Here is a 22,284-nt window from a genome sequence, read left to right as displayed (position 1 = left end):
ACGCAGGCCTCTGTCCATCACCCCACAGAGGGAAGGCGCGGGGAGGAGGAGAGATGAAGAGCAACAGAAAGGAGGGAGCCGAGCGCACGGGTGGAGTGGGGCTGGGGGAGGGGAAGACGGGCGGCAGAGGCAGCGCGCTGGAAAGAAGAACTCCAACACCCCCGACAAAGTCACGCAACCCCAGCTGCTTCCCGGAGACAGAAGCAACACTGCAAAAGCTAAAGTGAGCCCGAGAATCTGCAGAGGGTTTGGAGCAGAGACTCAGGATTAAAGAGTAGAGAAGAGGACAGAGGCCAAAACGCCTTGGGAGGATTTCAAGGTTTAGGTCTAGCAAGTAATACTGTACAGGCAACAGAGAACAGCCTTCCCCTGTCTCAGCTGAAGAAAGGTAGGAACCATCTCAACTGCGGCAAAAAATTATTTGGATTAGAATTTTTTTAAAAACTTCTTGACTATAATAGTAATGAAACACTTGAGGCGGGGGTGACCCAAAAAAGCCAGGAAGACTTCTTTGACAAAAGATGCATTTTACTGGGCTGTTATAAAAGGAATTTCTGCCTAAAAAATAAGGAGACTGAAAATGGAAAGTTTCTGAGGTTTGGCATAGTCCAAGAATGACAAATGTCTATCCACACTTTCTGTTTGAAACAGTGATTGTATATGATTCTTTCCTTGTGAAAGATCATAAAATAAGATTTGTAAAATAAAAAAGTGCTTTAGGATTACAGAAGAAAAGCTTTGGAAGTCCAAGGTATAGAGCAAGCTGTAGATATTTTCTCAAACATGCTCACATAATTAAGCACGCTTCCCACCCTAAAGAGAAGTGTCCCCTCTCCTCTGTTCACCATGATTATGCCAAACGACATCTGTGAAACCAAACACTACTCACTCCATCCATCTGCTGATGACTTGGATCCAGAAAGCCACCAACCCTACCACAAAATAACACCAGGCCTGAACATTAAAGATGAAGATGCCACCTTCATCTTTCCTAAGTTTTAGAACATTCTTTTCTTAGAGAAGTTTTCTTGGTCCTGGTTTCAGCTTGGATCCAGCTACAACGAGTAATAAGTTATCTATTCAGACTAAGGCCTCACCCTCGAAGACAAACAGGCAACAGCCTCATTAAAGCCAAAAACACTGAGGCTGTAGGACGAAGCTTCAGTGGCATCAATGAATTGTACCTGCTCCCTTTCAAAGCTGAGCCCTCTCTCACAGGACGTATCTGCAGAACTGAAGGGCGTTAAAAGGTGACAGTGGCTGTTTGATTTATGGCACAGTCTCCACATTCCGACATTAACTGGTTGACGAGATTATTCCTATCAAGTGAAAATAGGTTTTGATTCCAAACACATAGTCTGTGGCCAAAGCCTGTGCCTAGCTAGGGTAGCCAAGAATCACCTAAAAACCTACTGATGAAAGCTGTGGCATGATGAGGCAGTTGGAGGGGTTTGGTTGAGAGAGTACAAGTGAAGAAAGAATTCAGAGGAAGCAATGAGAATCAGATTCCTTCACATCAGCAGCGAAGTTCAAATGGAAATATTAATTAAGTGTGTCTTATAGCTTAATGGCTCTGGCAAAGGTGCCTTGCTTGCTGGCTGGTACATGGCAAAGAAGATAACTGCAGAAAGGGGTATACAGATGAGAAAAGGGGAAGGAAACCCAGGTACCTTCTCTGCACCAGACTTGCGAGTTTCATATCTTGATGGATCTGAGGGCCATTAAAGTCATAAAAAAAAAAAAAACAACTCAAGTCCCTAAATTAACAGGCTTCAATATGAAATTTTTTTTAATGCAATTAACATCTGTCCCCATCCTGCCCCCGCTACACCCTACAGGCCCCTCCCTGCCTCCCCCCAAAGCGTGACTTGAGCTGAGGAAGGAGAGCTGGCTACCGGGCAAGGGCGACTTAAATTCAGTCCTGCTCAGAGTCTACCCGAAGTCATATCTGGCTGAAGATTTTACAGGACTGAAAGGACGGAGTATATATTCAGATCTGTCTGTGGGGAGAACTTGGAATTAGCTTACTCTGATTCAGTTAGGTAAAGAAATTAACTTTGATTTAAAATTACTTAAGATGTCACTCCCAAGAAATCTAAGAGCAATTCAGTTCTTGATTCGTTTCTGTGGTGCTAACTGGGTATAAAAAGGCATGCAATTTACTGCCCATCTGCCCACGGCCAGAGTGAAGGAAACCACCTCCCAGCCTTGGAGCCTGGTACCTTTTCAGGTAGGTTGTCACGTAGGTGGAAGGGGCGGTCGTCTGCAGAGATTCACTCCCCTCCGCTTCGTCCCTCCGCAGCTGGCGGGCGGGGGGGCCACTCCGCACCAGGTGAGCAGCCGACTCTCTGTGGATGCAGGACGGACACAAAACAAAACACTGGCCCCGCCCTCTGCCCAGGGCACAGCATAAACTGGGAGGGGGGGCCGGGCAGGCGGAGTGCATGTGGCTGCAGAGACAGCAACGGGGCCCTTTTCAAGAGACAGGTGTTCATACACCTGTCTCCCCACACAGATGGGGGACTGGTTAAGGCTTCATGTCTGCCTCCTTTTAGCAACTTCAAAGCCAACCCATCTCAGTAGGTACCAACTGCTTGTGGTGTGAATCTGGAGCCCTTTCGTAAGGAGGGGCCACTTCGTTCCTCAGTTAGAAAGCCTGGCAGGTCAGCCCGGTGTGGGCTGCTCAAAGCAAGCAGAGGCGGGACGGGGGAGGCAGAGAGGACGTGCGCGCAAGTGAAGGAGCCTCCTCAGCTTCCTACACGGGCGACGCCCAGGAGTGGCCCTGGCACCTCTTCCTAACCACAGCTGGTAACCCGGGGAGGTCCCCCAGGGCAGTTCTTCCGAAGCTTTAACGCGCCTTTCAACCACCGAGGGGACTTTGTGCAAGCGTCCATCTACTTCAGCAGGTCTGGGCGGGACTGAGACTCTGCACTGCTAACGGCTTCCAGTGGCCCCGGTGCTGCTGGCTGGAGGACCGCACCTTGAGAAGCAAGGCTCTAGCCCAGGCTCTGCTCTGAGATGCAGCGATACCTCAACATTCCCATATTCATTTTAACTGATGAGGAAGACTTTACTTACAAATTAGAAGTTGATCAATTCAATTAAATAACCACATTTTTAGTGTTCCCCAGGGGACAGGCCCTGTCCTGGCACGAGGAGCGCCTGAGCCTCCGGTGGACACAGACCCCACGTGCACAGAGCCAGCTGTGGACTAAAGCGAACCCACACGGGAGGGTCGAGCTGATGGTCCAGCACCGGCAAGGCGCGGGCGGAGGGCTAGGGCTCCGGGGTGGGAGGGCGGCCGTGGGGCCCCGGTGCGGAGTACCTGTTCTCCTTCTCCTCCAGGTCGCTGGCAGCGCTCAGCCTCCGCGGCCCCACTGCGCTGAAAGAGCTTCTGCTTTCTCGCTCCTGTAAAATCAAAACAAGGAACGCACAGGGAAGGCAGAGTTCTGACACAGAGGAAAACATTTTGGGTAAAAAACCAGAACTTAATATACCTATATAATCTTACTTCCATATTCAATACCAATTCCAGTTTGAGTGGTATTAAAAAAGGTTAGCATTCAAAGGCTCATTCCCAACTCTCCTCCATTAAAAACCAACATGTAGGGAAACAGTTCTCCTGGGAAAAGCCAGGGCCATCAAACAGGAAAGAGCAGCACCTATCACACCAAGCAGCAGCCCTACAAAGACAGGGAGCTTCTGAAGAGCCACAGACAGCAACTGCACTCTCGAGTTCTTCTCCTCGAAATGCAGCCTCAGGTACAAATGGGCCCCAGAGCTCATCCAGCCCACACACCTCGGGCCCGAGTGTCTCCGGAAACCCAGGACCGAGCGAGGGGTCTGTGGTTAAAGGAGACCCAGCCCCAGAGAGGTGCACCAAGCGAGCCCTGTGAACTCTGGAACCAGAGTGAAGACGCAGAAACGTGCTCCTTCTGGATGAACAGTAGATGAGAAGGTAGCCGGATCATACAACAATTAATGAACAAATGAGACACTAAGATTTGTTCTTCTAAGTGCTACTCTGCCTGACCTCATTAGGATTGAAAGCCCAACCAAGGAACTCTGCTTCTAAACATAAAAAGATAAATACTGTTACTGGTTCAGAGGAGCCTTTTAGGCCGTATCCAAATCTTCATGCTTCTGACCCAGTTTTTTGCCCCAGGTAAGGAGGGTAACGAAGAATGAACAGAAGGTATATGCCAAAAGGAAAAGGGGTCTCTTTCTTTCTTGGCCAAGCAAGTAATAGCAAGCAAAGAGCTACATGATTAATCAACATGCCTGTCTCCTTTTAAAGACTCTGTACTTCCAGCATCAAATTAGGGACTAGAAAATGTTTTCCTTTGTTCCCGAGGTTGCACTGTCACAGAGGGAAACTGCACCTTTTCTCTGGTGTCCAGCACAGTGGAGATGCGGGGGCTGGAGGCCGAGCGGTGGATGGACGCGCCCCGGTCCCGCAGGGCCTCCCTGGACCTGGCCGCCTCGCCCAGCACGTTCTGGCTGCCGGTCTTCCTGAGGCCCAGCCTCCACGAAGACGGAGACTCATCTCTGGGCTCTTCCGGCTTGTTGAAAAGGCCAGAGAACTACGAGGGACGAAGCAAAGGAAAGGAAGGTCCTGTTGGGTCTTTCCGTCCCCAGCTGAGCTCCGTGGGGCGATGTGGAGCGGAGCAGGGAGACGCATGCGGCAGGCCAGGCCCGCGCAGGGCTCCCTTTCTCCTGGGCCAGAGACAGCCTAAGAAGCTCCCACCTGGCAGAGCTGCTCGAGGAGTACGACAGCAGGCTGAGTGCTGACCCAGGCCTGGTGACACGCCCCCTCCTGTCCGCTGTGTGCCTGGGGACAGGACACCTCACCTCTCCAGGCCTCAACATGCCCATCTGCAACCCTGGCAAAGAGCTTACCCCTCTTATAACACGTGGACACTGGGAAACACAGGGCGGGCCAAGGTGTCGCTATGTTTCAAGGTCCTGTGATGAGACTGCGGCAAGCTGATGGAAGGTAACACGCACACAGATGCTAAAGGCCACTCCACTCAAATTCTAACTGCTTATTTCAAGACAATGGTTTATTTGACCGAGGGCAGCAGTTCTAAGCATTTCAGATTTCAGCGAGCAGCAAAATTAAAAAAGAAAGAAAAATGGTACAAGTCACAGAGTTGCCAGTTTTTAAATTCTGCCAGAACAGCTTTCAGAAATGGATTACCATTTCCGGTACCATCATTTCATTAAAAAAAAGAGAAAGAGAGAAGTAATTTTAACATTAGAAAAGAAGGCTTCATGGAAAGCTTCCATTGTCCTTAACCATCTCATCCTGCTATAAACCACAGAAAACATCACAGACTAGTGTCAGCCTGAAGACCAGGCTGGGGCACATCTGGTCTACAGACCAGCAGCCGTGGGCCTCTTCCTGGGCCGTGGGGGGCTCTGCTAGATGCGTCGGTCTTTCTCCAGAACCAGGCCACCTCTACCGCCTGGCACAGTGAAAGCGCAGTAGAAATGTAAAACCATGCTTAGCTTTTTCTTTTACCCGACCGTCTGAATGGACAGATTTACGTACTCCTTCCAGCTTCAGAGAATCGATCCCGTCAGCTCTTTCTAAGCCACCCTGGTTCTGAGGGGAGAAATGTTTCCCAGCATTCTTTTAGCAAAGTAGAATAAGTATGGGTGTGCGTTTGTATCTTTTTTAATTTAGGACTTTTCCTCTTAAAAAAGCAGGCGATTTAGTCACGCGCAGAAGCAGGGGGAGTGTGCAGGACTGAGAGACTGGACGCTCCCGGGAGCCAGCGCGCAGCTGAGCCTCTGCTGCCTTGTCTCCACAAGGACACCAGGATGCCACCTGCACGTTCACGAGGCTCTGGGAAGATCAGTAAGTTAGCATCTGCAGAAGTACAGAGCTGTCCAAGAGCTGCACGCCAAAGAGCTCGGGCCCGTTCTCCTCAACATCGATCCCACACGCTGCGGAGCCGCGGCATCACCGGCGAGGAGCCGGCAGCTTCTGAGCGGCCTGAGGAGGCTGCCGGAGGCACTCACGTATTTCGACAAGTGCTTTCAACCTCTGCTCTCCATTCATCATCGACTATAAGGACTTAACTCAGGGAAGTAAAATGGAACACGAGAAGTAAAAAAAGAAGAGCAGTCATCAGAACAATCGAGGCTGGATGCTGGCTATCTTCCCAGCCCAACTGAGCTTCACATACGCTCACCTCAACTTCAGATACGAAGAAAACAGGCAACTGACAACACTTCCTTGGTCCCAGGTTACTAGGGCCTGTGTCATCTAAACACACTGTAGCCAAATTTGTTTGGTGATGGCTTTATACTTTTTTAAAATATATTGTGGGCAAAGTCATGGACACAAACATCGTGTCCATTCCTCCAAATCCACGTACTGAAGCCCTAACCCCCAGTGTGATTATACTTGGAGACCAGGTGGTTGTCTGAGAGCCAGGAAGAGCGCCCTCACCATGAACTGAACCTGCCAGCACCTTGATCTTGGAGTTCCAGCCTCCAGACCGTGAGACGTAAGTTTCTATTTAAAGCCACCCTGTTTGTGGTATTTTGTTATGGCAGCTGAGCTGACTAAGGCAGGAATATAAAGATGTGGTACATATATACAACAGAGTATTACTCAGCCATAAAAAAGAGTGAAATCATGCCATTTGCAGCAACATGGATGGACCTAGAGATTATCATACTAAGTGAAGTAAGTCAGACAGAGAAAGACAAACACCATATGATATCGCTTATATGTGGAATCTAAAAAGATGATACAAATGAACTTATTTACGAAACAGAAATAGACTCACAGACTTCGAAAACAAACTTATGGTTACCAAAGGGGAAAGGAGGGGGGGATAAATTAGGAGTTTGGGATTAACAGATACACACCACTATATACAAAATAGATAAACAACATGGACCTACTGTACCGTACAGCATAGGGAACTCTACTAAGTACTTTGTAATAACCTATAAGGGAAAAAAAATGTGAAAAAAAAAAGATATATATGTATGTATAACCAAATCACTTTGCTGTATACCTGAAACTAACCCAACATCGTAAATCAACTATACTCAATTTAAAGGAAAAAAAAAGCATGAATGTACCTTTAGGGCCTTTCTAACTGTACGTTACCGCAACAGTGGGAACTATCCAAACGAATTCCAAACTACTCACTCTCCTGGCTGAAGAGGTGGAGGAGATGATCTGCGCTGGTGCTGGTGTCTGCTCGGCGGCACTGCTCTTGCTTTCGGAGTTGGAACGGTTGACGATGGCTCCCGGCTTTTTATCTGTTATTTAAGACAAGAGAAGCAACAAGTACAAGTATGAAAACCTTATCCGTGTGTATGTGTACTTTTCAGCTAACAGAAAGGGTTCACCCATTATCAAAACAGATCATTAGGGCCATGTAATGCTTGGATTCAAACTACTATGAAACCTCTGGCAACCACTCTCTCATAAGAAAACAGACTCAAGTGGAATTCCTGTCTTGACAGGTGCCAATTCTAATCCCCACATGTATAGCTGACACTATATGTCATATATAAAATTCATCAGTAAGTACACAGTAAGAATCTACTCTGTTTGGAGGGTCGGGCAGGAAAAGCCAGAGAAGGTATAAGATAGACCTTGCTTTCTAGGCAGTTACAAAAAGAAGAGATGTAAAACGTAAAATAATCATGGTAACAACACAAGGTCAAAGACGTCCGGTGCTGAACTGGTTGATTTGAATCAGCAAGTGCTCCGGGGGTTCAGAGAAGAGGCAGATCGTCTGAGGGAGGGAACGTAGGGAAGACGCCGTGGGGGAAGCCGGAGGGCACAGAGCAGCAGGAGGAAGGGCCGGGAAGTCACAACACCCACGTCCGCTGGTCAGGAAAGAGGCAGCCACCAAGTGACAAGGGCTCTTGGGGTCACAACAGGAAATAAAGCCAGAGGGTCATGTAGGACACTGTGGTGACATAAGCGGGAGGGGTCCCTCACGGGGCGCTGATAGAAGTCCCGTCTGCCTGCGTCCAGCGGCTGCTGGGCCTCTGGTCCCTGGACTCCAGAAACACAGCCCCAGGGTATCCCACTCATGAACTACGGGACAGTTTTAAGCCACATCCTAGATGTGGGACACTGGGCAAGTTACTTAGCATATTTGAACTTCGATTTTCTCACTGATAAATCAGGGACTCAAATTCTTGTCTTGTGAGTTGCTGTACAGATTAGAGATAAAATGTTTTTAAGTTGCATAACTCAATATTAAGTCCCTAGAAAACAGTTTATTATTATTAACGTCACTGTCTTTGTGGCTACTGTGAATACTCAAGGCAGTCTTTGAATACAGTCGGAACGTCTCTACCCCCAGGAAATGGACCTCACTGCCAAACCTCACTGACACTGTCATAGGCTGACTCCTGGTGAGTCCACACCCTTTGTAGTACCCCTCATACTGACTCCGGGCTTGGCCCTGTGACTTCCTGTGGCCCCTGGGACATCAGCAAACGGGACACAGCAGAGGCCTGGAGAGTGCGCGGAGCTCGCCCCCTCTGATGATGGCTGGAATTCAGCTGCCGTGTGAAGCAGGGGCTGGCCTGCCTGATGACGAGACACACGGCCCATTTGCCCCAGACGTCCCGGCAAGCCACCAGGAAGGGAGAAGGCCACCCCTCAGCCACGCACCAACTCGCCACACTCGTGAGTGTGCCGGCACCGCCACACGGACAACAGAGAAGCCGCCCCGGCAGGGCCCTTCCCAAACTACCAACCTGTGACACTGGGTGCGTACAAAGAGTTGTGCTACCTGCCACTAAGTTTTGGGATGGCTTGTTATGCAGTAGTAGATAAGTAACACGTCAAATAAGTAAAAGAAAGGGAAAAACAAATCCAAGTCAAACTGCTTACATTTACCTCAAAATATAATTAACATTCCTTACAACTACGTTTGTACGTAACACACATGGAAACTGTCATTTTATGAGGCTGTACCTGTGGAGGTTTAAAAAGAGGAGACATGCACTCAACAAGGGCCTGCTCAGCGTCCGCACGCGTGCCAGGCGGCACCTGGAGGTTCAGGCACCACCTGCTCCCCACGCCCCCGCCAGGCTGTGCCGAGCACCTGCCCTGCACAAGGCCCGGCGCTGGGCACCAGGAAGGACGCGAAGGTCAGCAGGACACACGCTGTGTCCCAGCGCCCCGCAGCTCGCTGGTGGGGAGAGCAGAGCAGACGAAGAGGAGAACCGAGGTAACACGAACGCTAAGTAGTCCAAGCAACACAAAGGCTCCAACCACAGCTACAGGAGTCAGAAGAGGGGAGGAAACCTCGTAGCTGTGACGACAGGGCTTCGCAAAGGACGCTGCTTTGAGCTAGGCTCTGAGTCAGGAGTAAAATGTCCACAGACAGAAGTGCGCAGGGAAGCCCACAGCCGCCGCCAGCTTCTGAGACTGACCCGCTGGAGCCTCGGTCTCCTCCTCGCTCCTGCCCGGCCTTCCCGACGCAGAAACACACATCCCCTGGGGCCACCCCTCCTCCACCGACTCTATCTCACCTCCCAGATCCCGTATGTAGCTCTTTTCTGACGACCCCTCCCCTGGGGAGATCCTGCCCTTGCCCCCAGCGTGAGCTTTCTGCCCCTGCTACTCCGAGGAGCCCAGATCAAAGTCGGGGGCTCGGGCACCCCACCCACAGCTGTGAGCCGCAAGTCACCTCACCTGCGGTGTCACTCTCCCATTCTAAAAAGTGGAGGCAATAATACACCACCTCAGAGTGTGGGTGCAAGGATTAAATAAAAACGTGTTGAGTGTGTCGCAAATTCAAAAGCTGTATATAGGGACTACCCTGGTGGCACAGTGGATAAGACTCTGCACTCCCAATGCAGGGGGTCCAGGTTCAATCCCCGGTCAGGGAACTAGATCCCGCATGCTGCAACTAAGAGTTCACGTGCCACAGCCCGTGTGCTGCAACTAAGGAGCCCGCCCATCACAACTAAGAAATGGCGCAACCAAATAAATAAATAAATAAGCACTGCATAAATGTGAAGCGTTACTATGTTCTGTGAGAACCATCCCATGTGTAGATGTATTTCTGATGTATTTGTGGGAGGAGGTGAGCTCTGTGTCTTTCTATTCCGCCTCCTTGATCTCCACCCTAAAGTGTCACAATAAACCCCCAAACTCAATGCAGGGTTTTGGACTAGTGAACATCATTGGCTGCATTTCTCTCCCTCACGTGACATGGGCTTTATTCATGTACACGCCTTCCTATCCCCCTACATCCCCGAGATACATTCAACAAAACGTTCAGTGGATGCGGCTGCCTGTCACGTGCCAGGTGCAGTGCTGAGACCTGGGAGTGACATGCTTGGAATTCCCAGCCCAAGGGCGCTGCAACCGAGAGGAATGAGCAGTGCTGGGGGCCACACGGGGGGGAGAGCACAGGGAGGGGTCCCTCCTCTGCAGGTTCCTGCACAGGAAAAACCTAGAGAAGGACTCTTCAATCTGGCAGACCCTACAGCTTCTGACGGAAATCATGCAATAAACATCTGATGGCCAGGAACAAGTTCTACAGCACGAATAACTGTTCAGGGGTAGAACACTCAGGCTTGTCTGGGAACTCCAGCGATCCAGCTTGGATAGCACACATCCGCACTTACAGACAACACTGGAAAGGTCAGCTGGAGCTAGACTATGAGAGGTCTTGAAGGCTGGGCCGCAGGGCTTGGGACTTACTCTGCAGGCAGAGTCAGGAAGGTGGTCATGGAAGGTTTCTGAACAGGAGTGCAGCATCATCAAGGGGTGCGGGGTGTTTCACCCCAATAGCAACGTGGAGCTGGGCTGCAGGGAACAAGAGACCTGAGGCCTGGGGACGCATCGTGGGTAATTTCAGTAGCCCAGGCAGTGCCCTCCCACTCCGCCAACACCTTGGTAGCTAACATAGTGATCCGGCACCGAACAAGTCTAGATGCTCATTCCAGACAATACTGGAAGCCTAAGACATGTAAGCACTCAGTACACAATACCAATATTACAAAGATGAACACACACGGATTTTGACAGACACTACACTGGCATTTCCAGCGCCAGCTGTGCCTGCTTAGGAACAGCAATTCAAGACTTAGTGAACAAAAGGTCGTCTCCTCCACTACAAACCTAGCTGGGCCCGTCTGTTCTACACAAGCAAAGGGTCTCTAACTTCCTCTGAGAGACGGAGACACGGACAAAGGCAGTGCTCTCCTGCAACTGAGAGAAACCACGTCAGTGAAGGCAGACCCACTTTACAAGAGCTGGGGCCCAGCAACCGAAAGAGCTGAGCATCTTCGTGATGGGCAGCCGGCGAGGGCAGAGTCAGAGGGAAACACAGACTTTACTGTTGACATAAACTGAATGTGGACTCTTCCCTCTAACTTGGTCCTCTCACTGAAGACACTGCATCTTCCCGTGGACACCAGTCTGAAGAAATAACATGCCGGTGACTGCAGGACATGGGCGGGTGAAATCTGAGTTTATCACGAGCTCCCAGTTACCCACGAGGACTACTCTGCGGCAGGGGAACCTCTACTCAGCAAAGCCCCGTGTGTCTCTTTCCTAAGTGTTGGCCTTACTGTGTATCAAAACCTCAGGCTAATGTACAGCCTGGCACTCTGACCATGCCCAGCACCCAACTCTCACCGCTGGGGTTCCTGTCTCGCCATATAACAAACGTAAGGAGCGCCATATGATGTATATCATCAATAAGAGTCATAAGGGTAAATACGATTTTGTTCCTTCTTCAATCCCCAAATCAGGAATTGAAGGAGTGCCACATAATGGGAAGGAAAAAGAAAAAGACTTGGAGGTTCTGTTTAGGGAATCGGTTCCACCTGAGGGCCCTGGCATCACCTGCCTTGTGACAAGCAGTGACCCCCCGTGCTCTGCAGACAGAGGGTCTCGGCATCACCCGCCTCCTTCTCGGTTTCTGACTCAGAAGCCTCATCTTCACCTTCGTCCTCGTCTGAGCTGGAGCTGCTGGATTCTTTGTTCTCATCCTCCATTTCTTGGGGCTTTGGTGTCTCCTCCTCATAGAGCATCTTCTCTTTGCTAAATTAAAGACGACAATTTGAGCGCAATTGGGAAAGGACACACCGTTTCCTACGCTCACTGGGGATCCGGTATGAGGACAAGCCCATGAAGCTCTGTGCGGAAGCAGTAACAGAGGTGTATTCAAACCCTCCTTTACGTCCGTATTCTTCTGAATCCTGAGTTTTCTGCTGACTACAGGTTGGTACTGGATTTGAGAGTGTGATAGAAGATCCAGCAAGTTTGACACACAGGAACAGGGGGCTGTGCATCTTCATGATGAGTGAGCAGGTAAGTACTTTTTAATCATTTAACAAATGTTTCCTGAGTGCTTCTCACACGCCAGGGCCATGCCAGGCGACAGTATGGTGTAAACAGAACAGACACGGCCCCTGAGCTCAGACCTTCTAGGTAGGGAAGGAGTTGGGACTAAGAACCCTTCAGCCAGGAAAAAAGCAATGCACACAGTCTCCGTTAATTCACAAATTTAAAACACGCCCACCCACTCTCAGTGTCCCCCCCCCCAAGTCAATGCCACTCACCTCCTTGCCCCTCAAACATTCCCACGTGTTTAAAGATCATTTGGCTACAAACACGGGGTATCTTCACTGGATAAATTCTCAAGCTAAACGTGTCACACTCAGCAGGGCTCATCACATTTCTCAAACCCAAATATCTTACTTCTTAAAGAGTCTACCGTGCAACTTGCTGTTCAGGTCCGACTCAATGAGCTTATTCCGTGTCTCTTTTTCACTTCGAAGCTGGAAATTGAGAAAACAGAACAAAGGGAAGATGTTGACTATTGGTAAAAAATCAGCAGCCACGAGAAAAACTAAAATGGCCCCTGTTACCGGACCAACACCAAAGGGGGGGAGAGGACTGGGGAGAAGGGAGACACATCAGCTGTGTGCTGCGTCTCCTTGGAAGATAATGACAGAGGAAGATTCTCATTCAATAAGAGGAAATCCACAGCGTTAGAGCTTCAATGAAAACTGCCCCATCAAATATCCAAACCCAATCGTCCCAAAAAGCCTAGGTGTAAAGGATAAAACGCCAGAAGTACCTCTGAAAGAACTCTTCATGATCCGTATACTGAATTACGTTGGCAACGGTTCTAAAGAAGAAGCAGGTGCCAAATGGGAAATAAGCCCTTGGAAAAAACTGTCCGGTACTTGCTCTAGACAAAATGTACTTAAATGCCTGGACCCCAAAGTTATGCAGGGGGCAAAGGCAGGCACCATTCCCAGTAGCATAGAAATGTTATTTAGTGAGGATATTACTCATGTACAAAGACCGAACCATGCTGGGTAAAGGATACACGAGAACTCTCTACTATTTCCACAACGTCTTTGTAAGCTTCAAAATTATTTCAGAATAAAAAATTTAAAAAGCAACAAACACCTAACCATACAAATGATCATCTTATATTAGGAAGGCTGCTGCTGCCCAGAAATCGATTCCAGCTGCTCATCAGAGGGGACAACTGAACCGCAAGCTGCGTCTGCGCTCTGGGTCTGCAGCTTTCCCAGCCAGCCCTGAAGAAATGAGCGTCTCCACTCCCCAGTCCAGACGGTGCTGAGCACAGGGGAGGGCAGGACAGCTGATCTGTCCCGTCACTGAACCACACGGGTCTTTCATTCAGAACTGCTCTCAGCTTCTCACATTCTCCTGAACTCGAGCTCATGTGCCCTGAGCCACAGCCCACGCAAAGGAAAACACAAGGAAAGCTAGTGATTTTTTTCTGTCCTACTCTGCTTAAACAGGAGATTCTCAAGGCCCTAATGTGACTGACTTTATCCTCCTCACCTAACTCCTCCTCTCTCTTTCAGGTAGAGTGTGACTCACTCCCTGTTCACTCGAGTATTGGCAGGGTTTTCCACCCTGCAGTCTGGACGAGGGTACCATGCTTACATGGTCCTCCTGTGCTGCACGAAGCAGAAGGGCACAGACAACCAAACCATCAAAGATCTAGAAGAAGAGGGAGAAGAGGACTGAATTTTGGATATTTGATGAACGGAATAAATATGAAGCACTGACCAAGCACTGTCCAATGCCAAATGTTTTCGTTTTTGTGGGTTTGTTTGCTTTTTAAGAAATACATCCCTCCCTGTAATCAATTTTCTTTCAACAAAGAAGTCCTTTCAGTCAGTAAGGAAAAGTTATGAGGTGTCCTCTACCCCTATTTGCAAAAACTTCTGACTTGAACACACCACGCTCATTTTCTAGAGCTCGAGGGTAACTAGAGTCGTCGTCGCCATCATGTTTGCCTTTCAGCTGCTTGAAGGCTCTAAGATAAGGAGGAGATAGCAAGCGAACTTTAGCAACAACAGTTTCTGGTATATTTTCTTCTAACAGACTCTGCGGATATTTCTGGAGGGAACCACTGCCATTGCTGGAATGCAGGGACGTCCAACTCCACTCTCAGCGGACAAACTACAGCTGGTGTGGCCTGTGGCGTGGACTGTCCCCCCAGACTCACCACGCTCTGCTTCTTCTGCAGCATCTCCAGGTGCTCCACGAGGCCCTCGTCAGCCACATCAAACGGTGTCTGGCCCTGGCAGAGAAAAGGGGCGCCATGACCAATTGGAAGCAGACGCAGCGATCACGGGACTTTATCAGAGAACTAGTGGATGTCCACTGTATGCCTCTGACTCCAGTGACAGCTGCTTCACTGACTAGTCTACTCGACACCGTGGTAATACCTTCATCTATCCCAGAGGAAACACAACAAGAAACAGCAAACCCTAAAATACAGGGCTTTATATTTTGTAAAGCTGTATGGAGGAAATCACCACATTATTTCTAATGTTTATTGCCTCTTGGCAAATGATCAACTGAAATCTCTACTTGTACCTATTCTAAAATGCTCTTGATTGCTATGATAAATTCAACAAAGGGCTCTTAGAAGCCTCAGAAGGAGGTCCAGGGTACGGGTGCACTAAAGACTAAGTCCCAGGAATCACCTCCCTTTAAGTGAGAGAAGGGTTGTCTCTTAGGAAACAGCGCAGTTAAGGACCCTAACCCATAATGTGAGAATGAACCCTGGGTCAGGAGAGATGGGAGGTAGATAAGAACATCTACGAAGTAAAACGCCGTGTCTCTGGATTCCTAGAAAACCAGCAGATGTAGGGATAGAAGTTGCAGGACTTCTGTATCGCTTCAAGCGCGGCTGAAGAAGACTTTCAGCCAAACTGCAGGATCTCATCGTTACAACGTTTTTTAACAACTGGATGTGACTAGGGCTCAGCTATTAAGTCTTTGAATTAAAAGTAAAACCAAAGTATTTCACAGTTCACCACAGATAGTGGCCTTGGGCTTCCCCACTGCTCATTTCTGGAACGGGGAAAAATCTTTTTTTTTTTTTTCCTGTGTGTTTGCTTTAGGGGCTTCAGCATAAACAGACGCAGCAGAGCGGCTCAGTGGAGCTTGATGTTACAAAGCCAACGTGTCTGCGTGGATAACGGGGCGGGAAGAAGAACTACAGCTACCAGGGATGCCCAAGCCTGGACAGCAAGCCTGGTCACTTAGCAGGGACTTGAAGCCTTTTGTTCCCGAGCCCCGTTAGAGGGTGACGCTCACTAACCAGTTTGCTCCTGACGTCCATGTCACAGAGGGCTTCTGCCAGGATGGAGCACGCCTCCTTCACCCCCCAGTGTGCGGCGGCATGGAGCGGGGTCCAGCCGTCGCGGTCCTGGACATTGAGCTCATAGCCAGCCTGAGTCAAAAGTCTGAGGAGAAACCCCAAACCAGCCATTACGTGCTCGGTGGCAGAGCTCTGTGCCACACCAGCGGCCACCCAGCTGGCGTTTCAGGCCCTGCCCTGCGCCGCCACCCGGCCGCTACGGCCCAGCTCGGCGCCAGCTACTGCCTGAGAGCCGCCACGGGTAAGCTTCAACCACCCTCGGCCAGAGGCCGCGGTGCTCCGTGGCACACCCATGTCCCACCACGCAGGCACCTGAGGCCAGCCAGCGCCTAGCTCAGCTCCGTCAGGGGGTGCTGTCAGCTTTCCAGCGCAGGAAGCGGCTGTCGGACACCTGATTCTCTCACTCTCTCACTAGCTCTCTGGCTGGTCTTCCCCGGACACCACGCTCGCAACTCCGACTCCACGGGAGCATGTGCAGGGGCCGCTCGCTAACGCTAAGGCTACAGCCCAGCTGTGTGCGTGGAGGACAGCGTGACTCTTGAGGCCCTGGCGGCACCGGGCGGACGCAGGCGGCCTACATCGTGCGACTCCAGACGCCGTCCAAGAAACGAGCACGTGAACATGCTGCCAGGCAGAAAGGTGCACCGACACTCACCACACAGACTAGGAAGCTCGTACTGGGTGGAACACGAGGCAGTGAGAGCATCTGGTGACAAGACACATGCGGTGCCACCAGCAGCCCAGGTACTGGGCAAGCCCAGGAGCAGAGCCACACAAAGCGGGGAAGGATGTAAAGGGAAAGGGGAACAGGCAGAGAAGAGCCCAGATTCCTCGTGTACGTGTGACCATCCTACTCCAGCTGGACGCTGCACACTCGAGACCTGTGTCATTAATCTAACGAGTCAAAGAGGACCAAAAGGATGGCGAGTCTGCTCTGTGCTGTGTGTCACCAGAAGGGGAGGTGCCAGGGGTGCTAACGATGAACTGTGGAGCTGCAGGCGGCCACGCAAGGTCCCCTTAGGCCAGTCCAGCTCAACTCTGCCTCACATCAGACCCGTCAGGAGAAGCTAGAGGGCGGTGTGGCGGGAGGAGGGAGGGGAAGAGTACCAGCAAACACAGAAGGAGAGACTGCGCGGCCCAGGAGGGAAGCAGCAAAGAAACGCAGCACAGCTGAAGACCCAATCCATCCCGCGTCCAAACCAACTCCTCTTCTCCCGGTCTGTGCAGCCCAGACCACGTGCGTGGACGTTACCTGAGCACCTCATAGTAGCCCTTGGCGGCAGCCACGTGGAGGGCAGTGGCCCCTGAGCGCGCCTGCCTCACATCCTGTATTTTCCCGCTGTTGAGCCACTGGCGGGCGTCCTGCAGCATCTGCTGTTCCTCTGCCTTCCTCGACTGCTCGAGATCGACCCCTGCAGAAGCCAGATCCAGAGAGCCAGCATCATCAAAGGTCCCTCAGATTCAAAACGCATCCTAAATACAACCACTAACGGCAGTTAGTCATCAAGTGGGGTCGTCTTCAGATTTATCTTCATTTAGAAGAGCCATGACATTTACAGACTCATCAGTAGTTTTATCAGGGTTAAATCACCAGGTTAAATAGTACTTGATGGCAGATCCATTAAGGGACCATACTTAACAGTGTTTTCAGTTTTAAGAACATAAAAACCAAAGGGAATATTATTTTATATTATAGTATTTGTACAAAGTACGCATTTCAAAGTCCTTTTACATGTTATACCATTTTAGCTTCCCCACAATCCTTTGAGGTAAATATAATAGATACTGCTATCCCCACTTAACAGATGAGGAAATAAACATACAAAGGTCACGTGCCTCACTCAAGGCCACAGAACACATCAGAGCTGTCACCAGAACGCTGATATCCTAGGTCCCCGTCTTCTCCTCTTTTCCACTCACTACACCTTAGGATTGGTATCAAAAATCTTAGTTTCAGGTATAATATACTTAAAAAAATTAACTACCTCTGAAGTTCATTCCCCTGTGTAGGGAAATACACGGACTGAAGCTATACGCCCCAGAGCCGAGGAGAGGTGATGCACAGTGAAACGTCCAAGGGAATGTGGATTTTGTTTCCCTTTAAAACATTATGGAGGAAATCCCAGGGTGCCTCCCTTTAGCCAACAACTCTCTAACCTCTGTGTCAGTGAAAAGGAGCTGGGGTGGGGTATTCCCTGTTGCATAAAATAATGACCTGTTCCTAGGACAAACACCCCCGCCCAAGGAGTCTCACACTCATTGGCAGGCTTTACCTGTGCATGGTCTGCTCCCCTCCCTCTCAGTTCTTGAATGGGACCCTGGGAAGTACCTGAGGATTATCTGTCTGATTTGAGGAGATGGATGGGGGGAAGAGGTAACTGATTTATTTTATTTCTTCTTTTTTTTTTTTTTACAGCTTTATTGAGATTTAATTGACATATAACTTCGTATAAGTTAAAGGTGTACAACACCTATATACCGCATGATTACCACAGCAGTTATTAAATACCTCCATCACCTCACATAATTACCATTTCTTTTTTGTGGTGAGAACATTTAAGATCTCTCGGCAACTTTCCAGTATATAATACACTGTTGTTAACTATGGTCACCTGCTGTACATTAGATCCCCAGAACTTGTCCATCTTGTAACTGGAAGTTGGTGCCCTTTGACCAACATCTCCCCCACTCCCCAGCCCTTGCAAACCCCCTCTCTGCTGTTTCTATGAGTTCTGCATTTTTAGATTCACATACCAGCAATATCATACAGTATCTGTCTTTCTCTGTCTGACTTATTTCACTTAGCATGATGCCCTCAAGGTCCATGCACGTTATCATATATAGCAGGACTTCCTTCTTTCTCGTGGCTGAATACTATTCTATTAGCTACAGTATAAATAGATATATATACACATACCACGTCTTCTTCATCCATTCATGCATACACTGACACTCAGGTTGTTTCCTATCTCAGCTACTGTGAATAATGTTGCATTGAACACGGGAGTGCAGATATCTCTTTGAAATTCTGATTTCATTTCCTTTGGATATACACTCAGAAGTGGAATTGCTGGATCATATGGTAGTTCTATTTTTAATTTTTTAAGGACCCTCCATACAGTTTTCCACAGTGGCTGCACCGATTTACATTCCCACCAGCCGTGTGGGAGGGCTCCCTTTTCTCCACACCCTCGCCAACACTTGTTATTTCTTGTCTTTTTTTTTTTTGCAGTACATGGGCCTCTCACTGCTGTGGCCTCTCCCGTTGCGGAGCACAGGCTCCAGACGCGCAGGCTCAGCGGCCATGGCTCACGGGCCCAGCCGCTCCGCAGCATGTGGGATCCTCCTGGACCGGGGCACGAACCCGTGTCCCCTGCATCGGCAGGCGGACTCTCAACCACTGTGCCAGCAGGGAAGCCCTGTTTCTTGTCTTTTTGATAATAGCCATTCTAACAGGTGTGAGGTGATTGCTCAATAAGGTTTTGAGTTGGACTTCTCTGATGATTAGTGACGTTGAGCATCTTTTCATGTGCCTGTTGGCCATTAAATGTATGTCTTCTTTGGAAAAATTTCTATTCAGCTCTTCTGCTTTTTTAATTGGATTGTTTGGTTTTTTGCTATTGAGTTGTATGAGTTCCCTATATATTTTGGATATTGACCTCTTATCAGATATGTGACTTGCAAATATTTTCTCCCATTCCATAGGTTGCCTTTTCATTGTGTTGATTGTTCCTTTTGCTGTGCAGAAGTTTTTAGTTTGATGTAGAGCCACTTATTTATTTTTGCTTTTGTTCCTTGTGCTTTTGGTGTAATATCCAAAAAAATCATTGTCAAGACCAACGTCAAGAAGGTTTTCTCATAGGAGTTTCATAGTTTCAGAATTTGACTCCATTTTGAGTTAATTTTTGTGAGCATGAAAATAAGGGTCCAATGTCCTTCTTCTGCATGTGATTATCCAGTTTTCCCAACACCATTTATTGAAGAGACTATCTTTTTCCCATTGAGTCCTCCTGGCTCTCTTGTTCAAATATCAGTTGACCGTATATGTGAGGGCTTGTTTCTGGGCTCTGCAGTCTGTTCCATTGGTCTATGTGTCTACTTTTCTGCCAGTACCATACTGTTTTGATTACTATAGTCTGTAATCAGGAAATGTGATGCCTCCAGCTTTGCCTTCTTTCTTTGGCTATTCAGGGTCTTTTGTGATACCAAGTTTTAGGACTGTTTTTCTATTTCTGCAAAAAATGCCACAGGAATTTTGATAGAAATTGCATTGAATCTATATATGGCTTTGGGTTGTATGAATGTTTTAACCATATTAATTCTTCCAATCCATGAACATAGGATATCTTTCCATTTGTGTTTTCTTCAGTTTCTTTCATCAGAGTCTTACAGTTTTCAGTGTACAGATCTTTCACCTCCTTAAATTTATTCCTAAGTATTTTATTGTTTTTGATGCCATTGTAAATGGAAATGTATTTTTTACTTCTTTTTCAGATAGGTTGTCATTATTGTATAGAAACGCAACTGATCTCTGTATACTGATTTTGTATTCTACAACTTTACCAAATTTGTTGATTAATTCTAAGTGTTTTCTGTTTGAGTCTTTAGGATTTTCTATACATGAGATCGTATCATCTGTAAACAAAGACAACTTTACTCCTTGCTTTCTGATTTGAATGCCTTTTATTTCTTTTTCTTGCCTGGATAGGACTTCCAGTACTATGTCGAACAGGAGTGGTGAGAGTGGGCACCCTTGTCTTATTCCTGATCTTAGAGGAAAAGCTTTCAAACTTTCACCACTGAGTATAACGTTAACTGTGGGCTTGTCGTATGTGGCCTTTATTATGTTGAGGGACATGCCTCCTACAATCAGTTTGTTGAGAATTTTTATCACAAAAGGATGTTGTATTTTGTCAAATGCTTTTCCTGCATCTGTTGAGATGATCATATAATTTTTATCTTTCATTCTACTAATTGGTATATCACTTTTATAGATTTGCATATGTTGAGCCATCCTTGCATCCCAGGGATAAATCCCATTTGATCATGGTGTGTGATCCTTTTATTGTGCTGCTAAATTCAGGTTGCTAATCTTGTGTTGAGAATCTTTGCATCTATATTCATTGGGAATATTGGCCTAGAGTTTTCTTTTCCTGTAGTGTACCTATCTGGCTCTGTTATCAGGGTAATGCTGGTCTTGTAAAAAGAGTTTGAAAGTGTTCTTTCCATTTCAATTTTTGGGGAAGAGTTTGAGAAGGACTGGTATTAATTCTTCTTTAAATGTTTGGTAGTATTCACCAGGGAAACCATCTGGTCCTGGGTTTTTCTTGTTGTTTGATTACTGATTCAATCTCCTTATTTGTTATTGATCCATTCAGATTTTCTATTTCTTCCTGATTCAGTCTTGGTAAGTTGCACGTTTCTGAGGATTTACCCGTTTCTTCTAGGTTATCCAATTTGTTTGCACACAATTGTTCACAGTAATCTCTTACGATCCTGTGTATTCCTATGGTATCTGTTGTAATGTCTTCATTTCTCATTTTATTTATTTGAGTCTTCTTTCTTTTTCTTAGTCTAGCTAAAGGTTTGTCAATTTGTTTATTTTTTCAAAAAACATAAAAGCTCTTAGTTTCATTCATATTTTCTATTGTTTTTCTGGTCTCTTATTTCAATTATTTCTGCTCTGATCTTTGTCATTTTCTTCCTTCTGTGAATTTTGGGCTTAACTTGTCCTTCTTTTTCTAGTTCCTAGAGGTGTAAAGTTAGGTTATTTGAGATCTTTCTTTTTTCCTAAGGCATGCATTTATCACTATAAACTTCCCTCTTAGAACTGCTTTTGCTACCTCCCACAAGTTTTGGTAATGTTGTGTTTCATTTTCGTTTGTTTCAAGATATTTTTGGATTTTTCTTTTGGTTTCTTCTTTGACCCGCTGGTTGTTCAGTAGCATGCTGTTTAACCGCCACAGTCTGTGAATTTTCCAGTTTTCCTCCTGCTGTTGATTTCTAGTTTCATACCACTGTGGTCAGAAAATATACCTGGTATGATTTCAGTCTTCTTAAATTTGCCAAGACGTGTACTGTGGCCTGTCATATGACCTATTCTGGAGAATGTTCTGTGTGCCCTTGGCAAGGAGGTTTGTTCTGCTGTTGGATGGAATGTTCTGTATGTCTACTCGGTCCATTTGGTCTAAAGGATAGTTTAAGTCCAGCGTTTCTCTGTTGATTTTCTGCCTGGATGATCTATCCATTGTTGAAAGCAGGATACTATCATTGTATTATTGTCTATTTCCCCCTTCAGCTCTGTCAGTATCTGCTTAATATATTTAGGTGTTCCGATGCTGGGTGCACATGTATTGTATTCACAATTATTACATCCTCTCGATGAACTGAAAGGGGTATAACTGATCTGGAACAGACCAGAATTCCACACACAAAGAGTTAACAGTGCTGCAAAGGTAAGCATACATATGAATGCCTCTTCCAACAGAGTATACTCCTTAATGGAAGAGTCAGAAATTAAAATCAAAACTACTATTAAAAATCCAGTTTATTTTTAAGAAGTCACTTGTAAATTGTAACACCAATCTGAGGAGATAAGGCTGAGTGG

General features: G+C 47.6%; 1 protein-coding gene across 11 annotated transcripts in view; it reads right to left on the bottom strand.

The window, feature by feature from the left end:
• Positions 1 to 22,284, bottom strand: part of PPP1R12B (protein phosphatase 1 regulatory subunit 12B) — a 193,131-nt gene that overhangs the window by 114,883 nt on the left and 55,964 nt on the right. For 5 of the 11 annotated variants that reach the window (XM_059999013.1, XM_059999022.1, XM_059999008.1 and 2 more), the window contains exons 4-12: positions 16,930 to 17,089; positions 15,618 to 15,762; positions 14,514 to 14,588; positions 12,716 to 12,795; positions 11,862 to 12,055; positions 7,175 to 7,287; positions 4,383 to 4,583; positions 3,326 to 3,408; positions 2,223 to 2,348 (exon numbers count right to left, since the gene is read on the bottom strand). In XM_059999013.1, coding sequence (XP_059854996.1) covers positions 2,223 to 2,348; positions 3,326 to 3,408; positions 4,383 to 4,583; positions 7,175 to 7,287; positions 11,862 to 12,055; positions 12,716 to 12,795; positions 14,514 to 14,588; positions 15,618 to 15,762; positions 16,930 to 17,089 — 1,177 coding nt within the window. Of the gene's footprint in view, positions 1 to 1,670; positions 1,712 to 2,222; positions 2,349 to 3,325; positions 3,409 to 4,382; positions 4,584 to 4,618; positions 6,967 to 7,174; positions 7,288 to 11,857; positions 12,056 to 12,715; positions 12,796 to 14,513; positions 14,589 to 15,617; positions 15,763 to 16,929; positions 17,090 to 22,284 lie in introns of those variants that run through there. The other 6 variants (XM_059999055.1, XM_059999064.1, XM_059999030.1 and 3 more) reach the window with 5 other exon arrangements.

Source organism: Delphinus delphis, chromosome 1 (assembly GCF_949987515.2).
Source record: "Delphinus delphis chromosome 1, mDelDel1.2, whole genome shotgun sequence".
Classification (NCBI taxonomy): Eukaryota; Metazoa; Chordata; class Mammalia; order Artiodactyla; family Delphinidae; genus Delphinus; species Delphinus delphis.
Note: the sequence above shows the minus strand (reverse complement) of the source record. Positions and strands in the feature narration are given on the sequence as shown.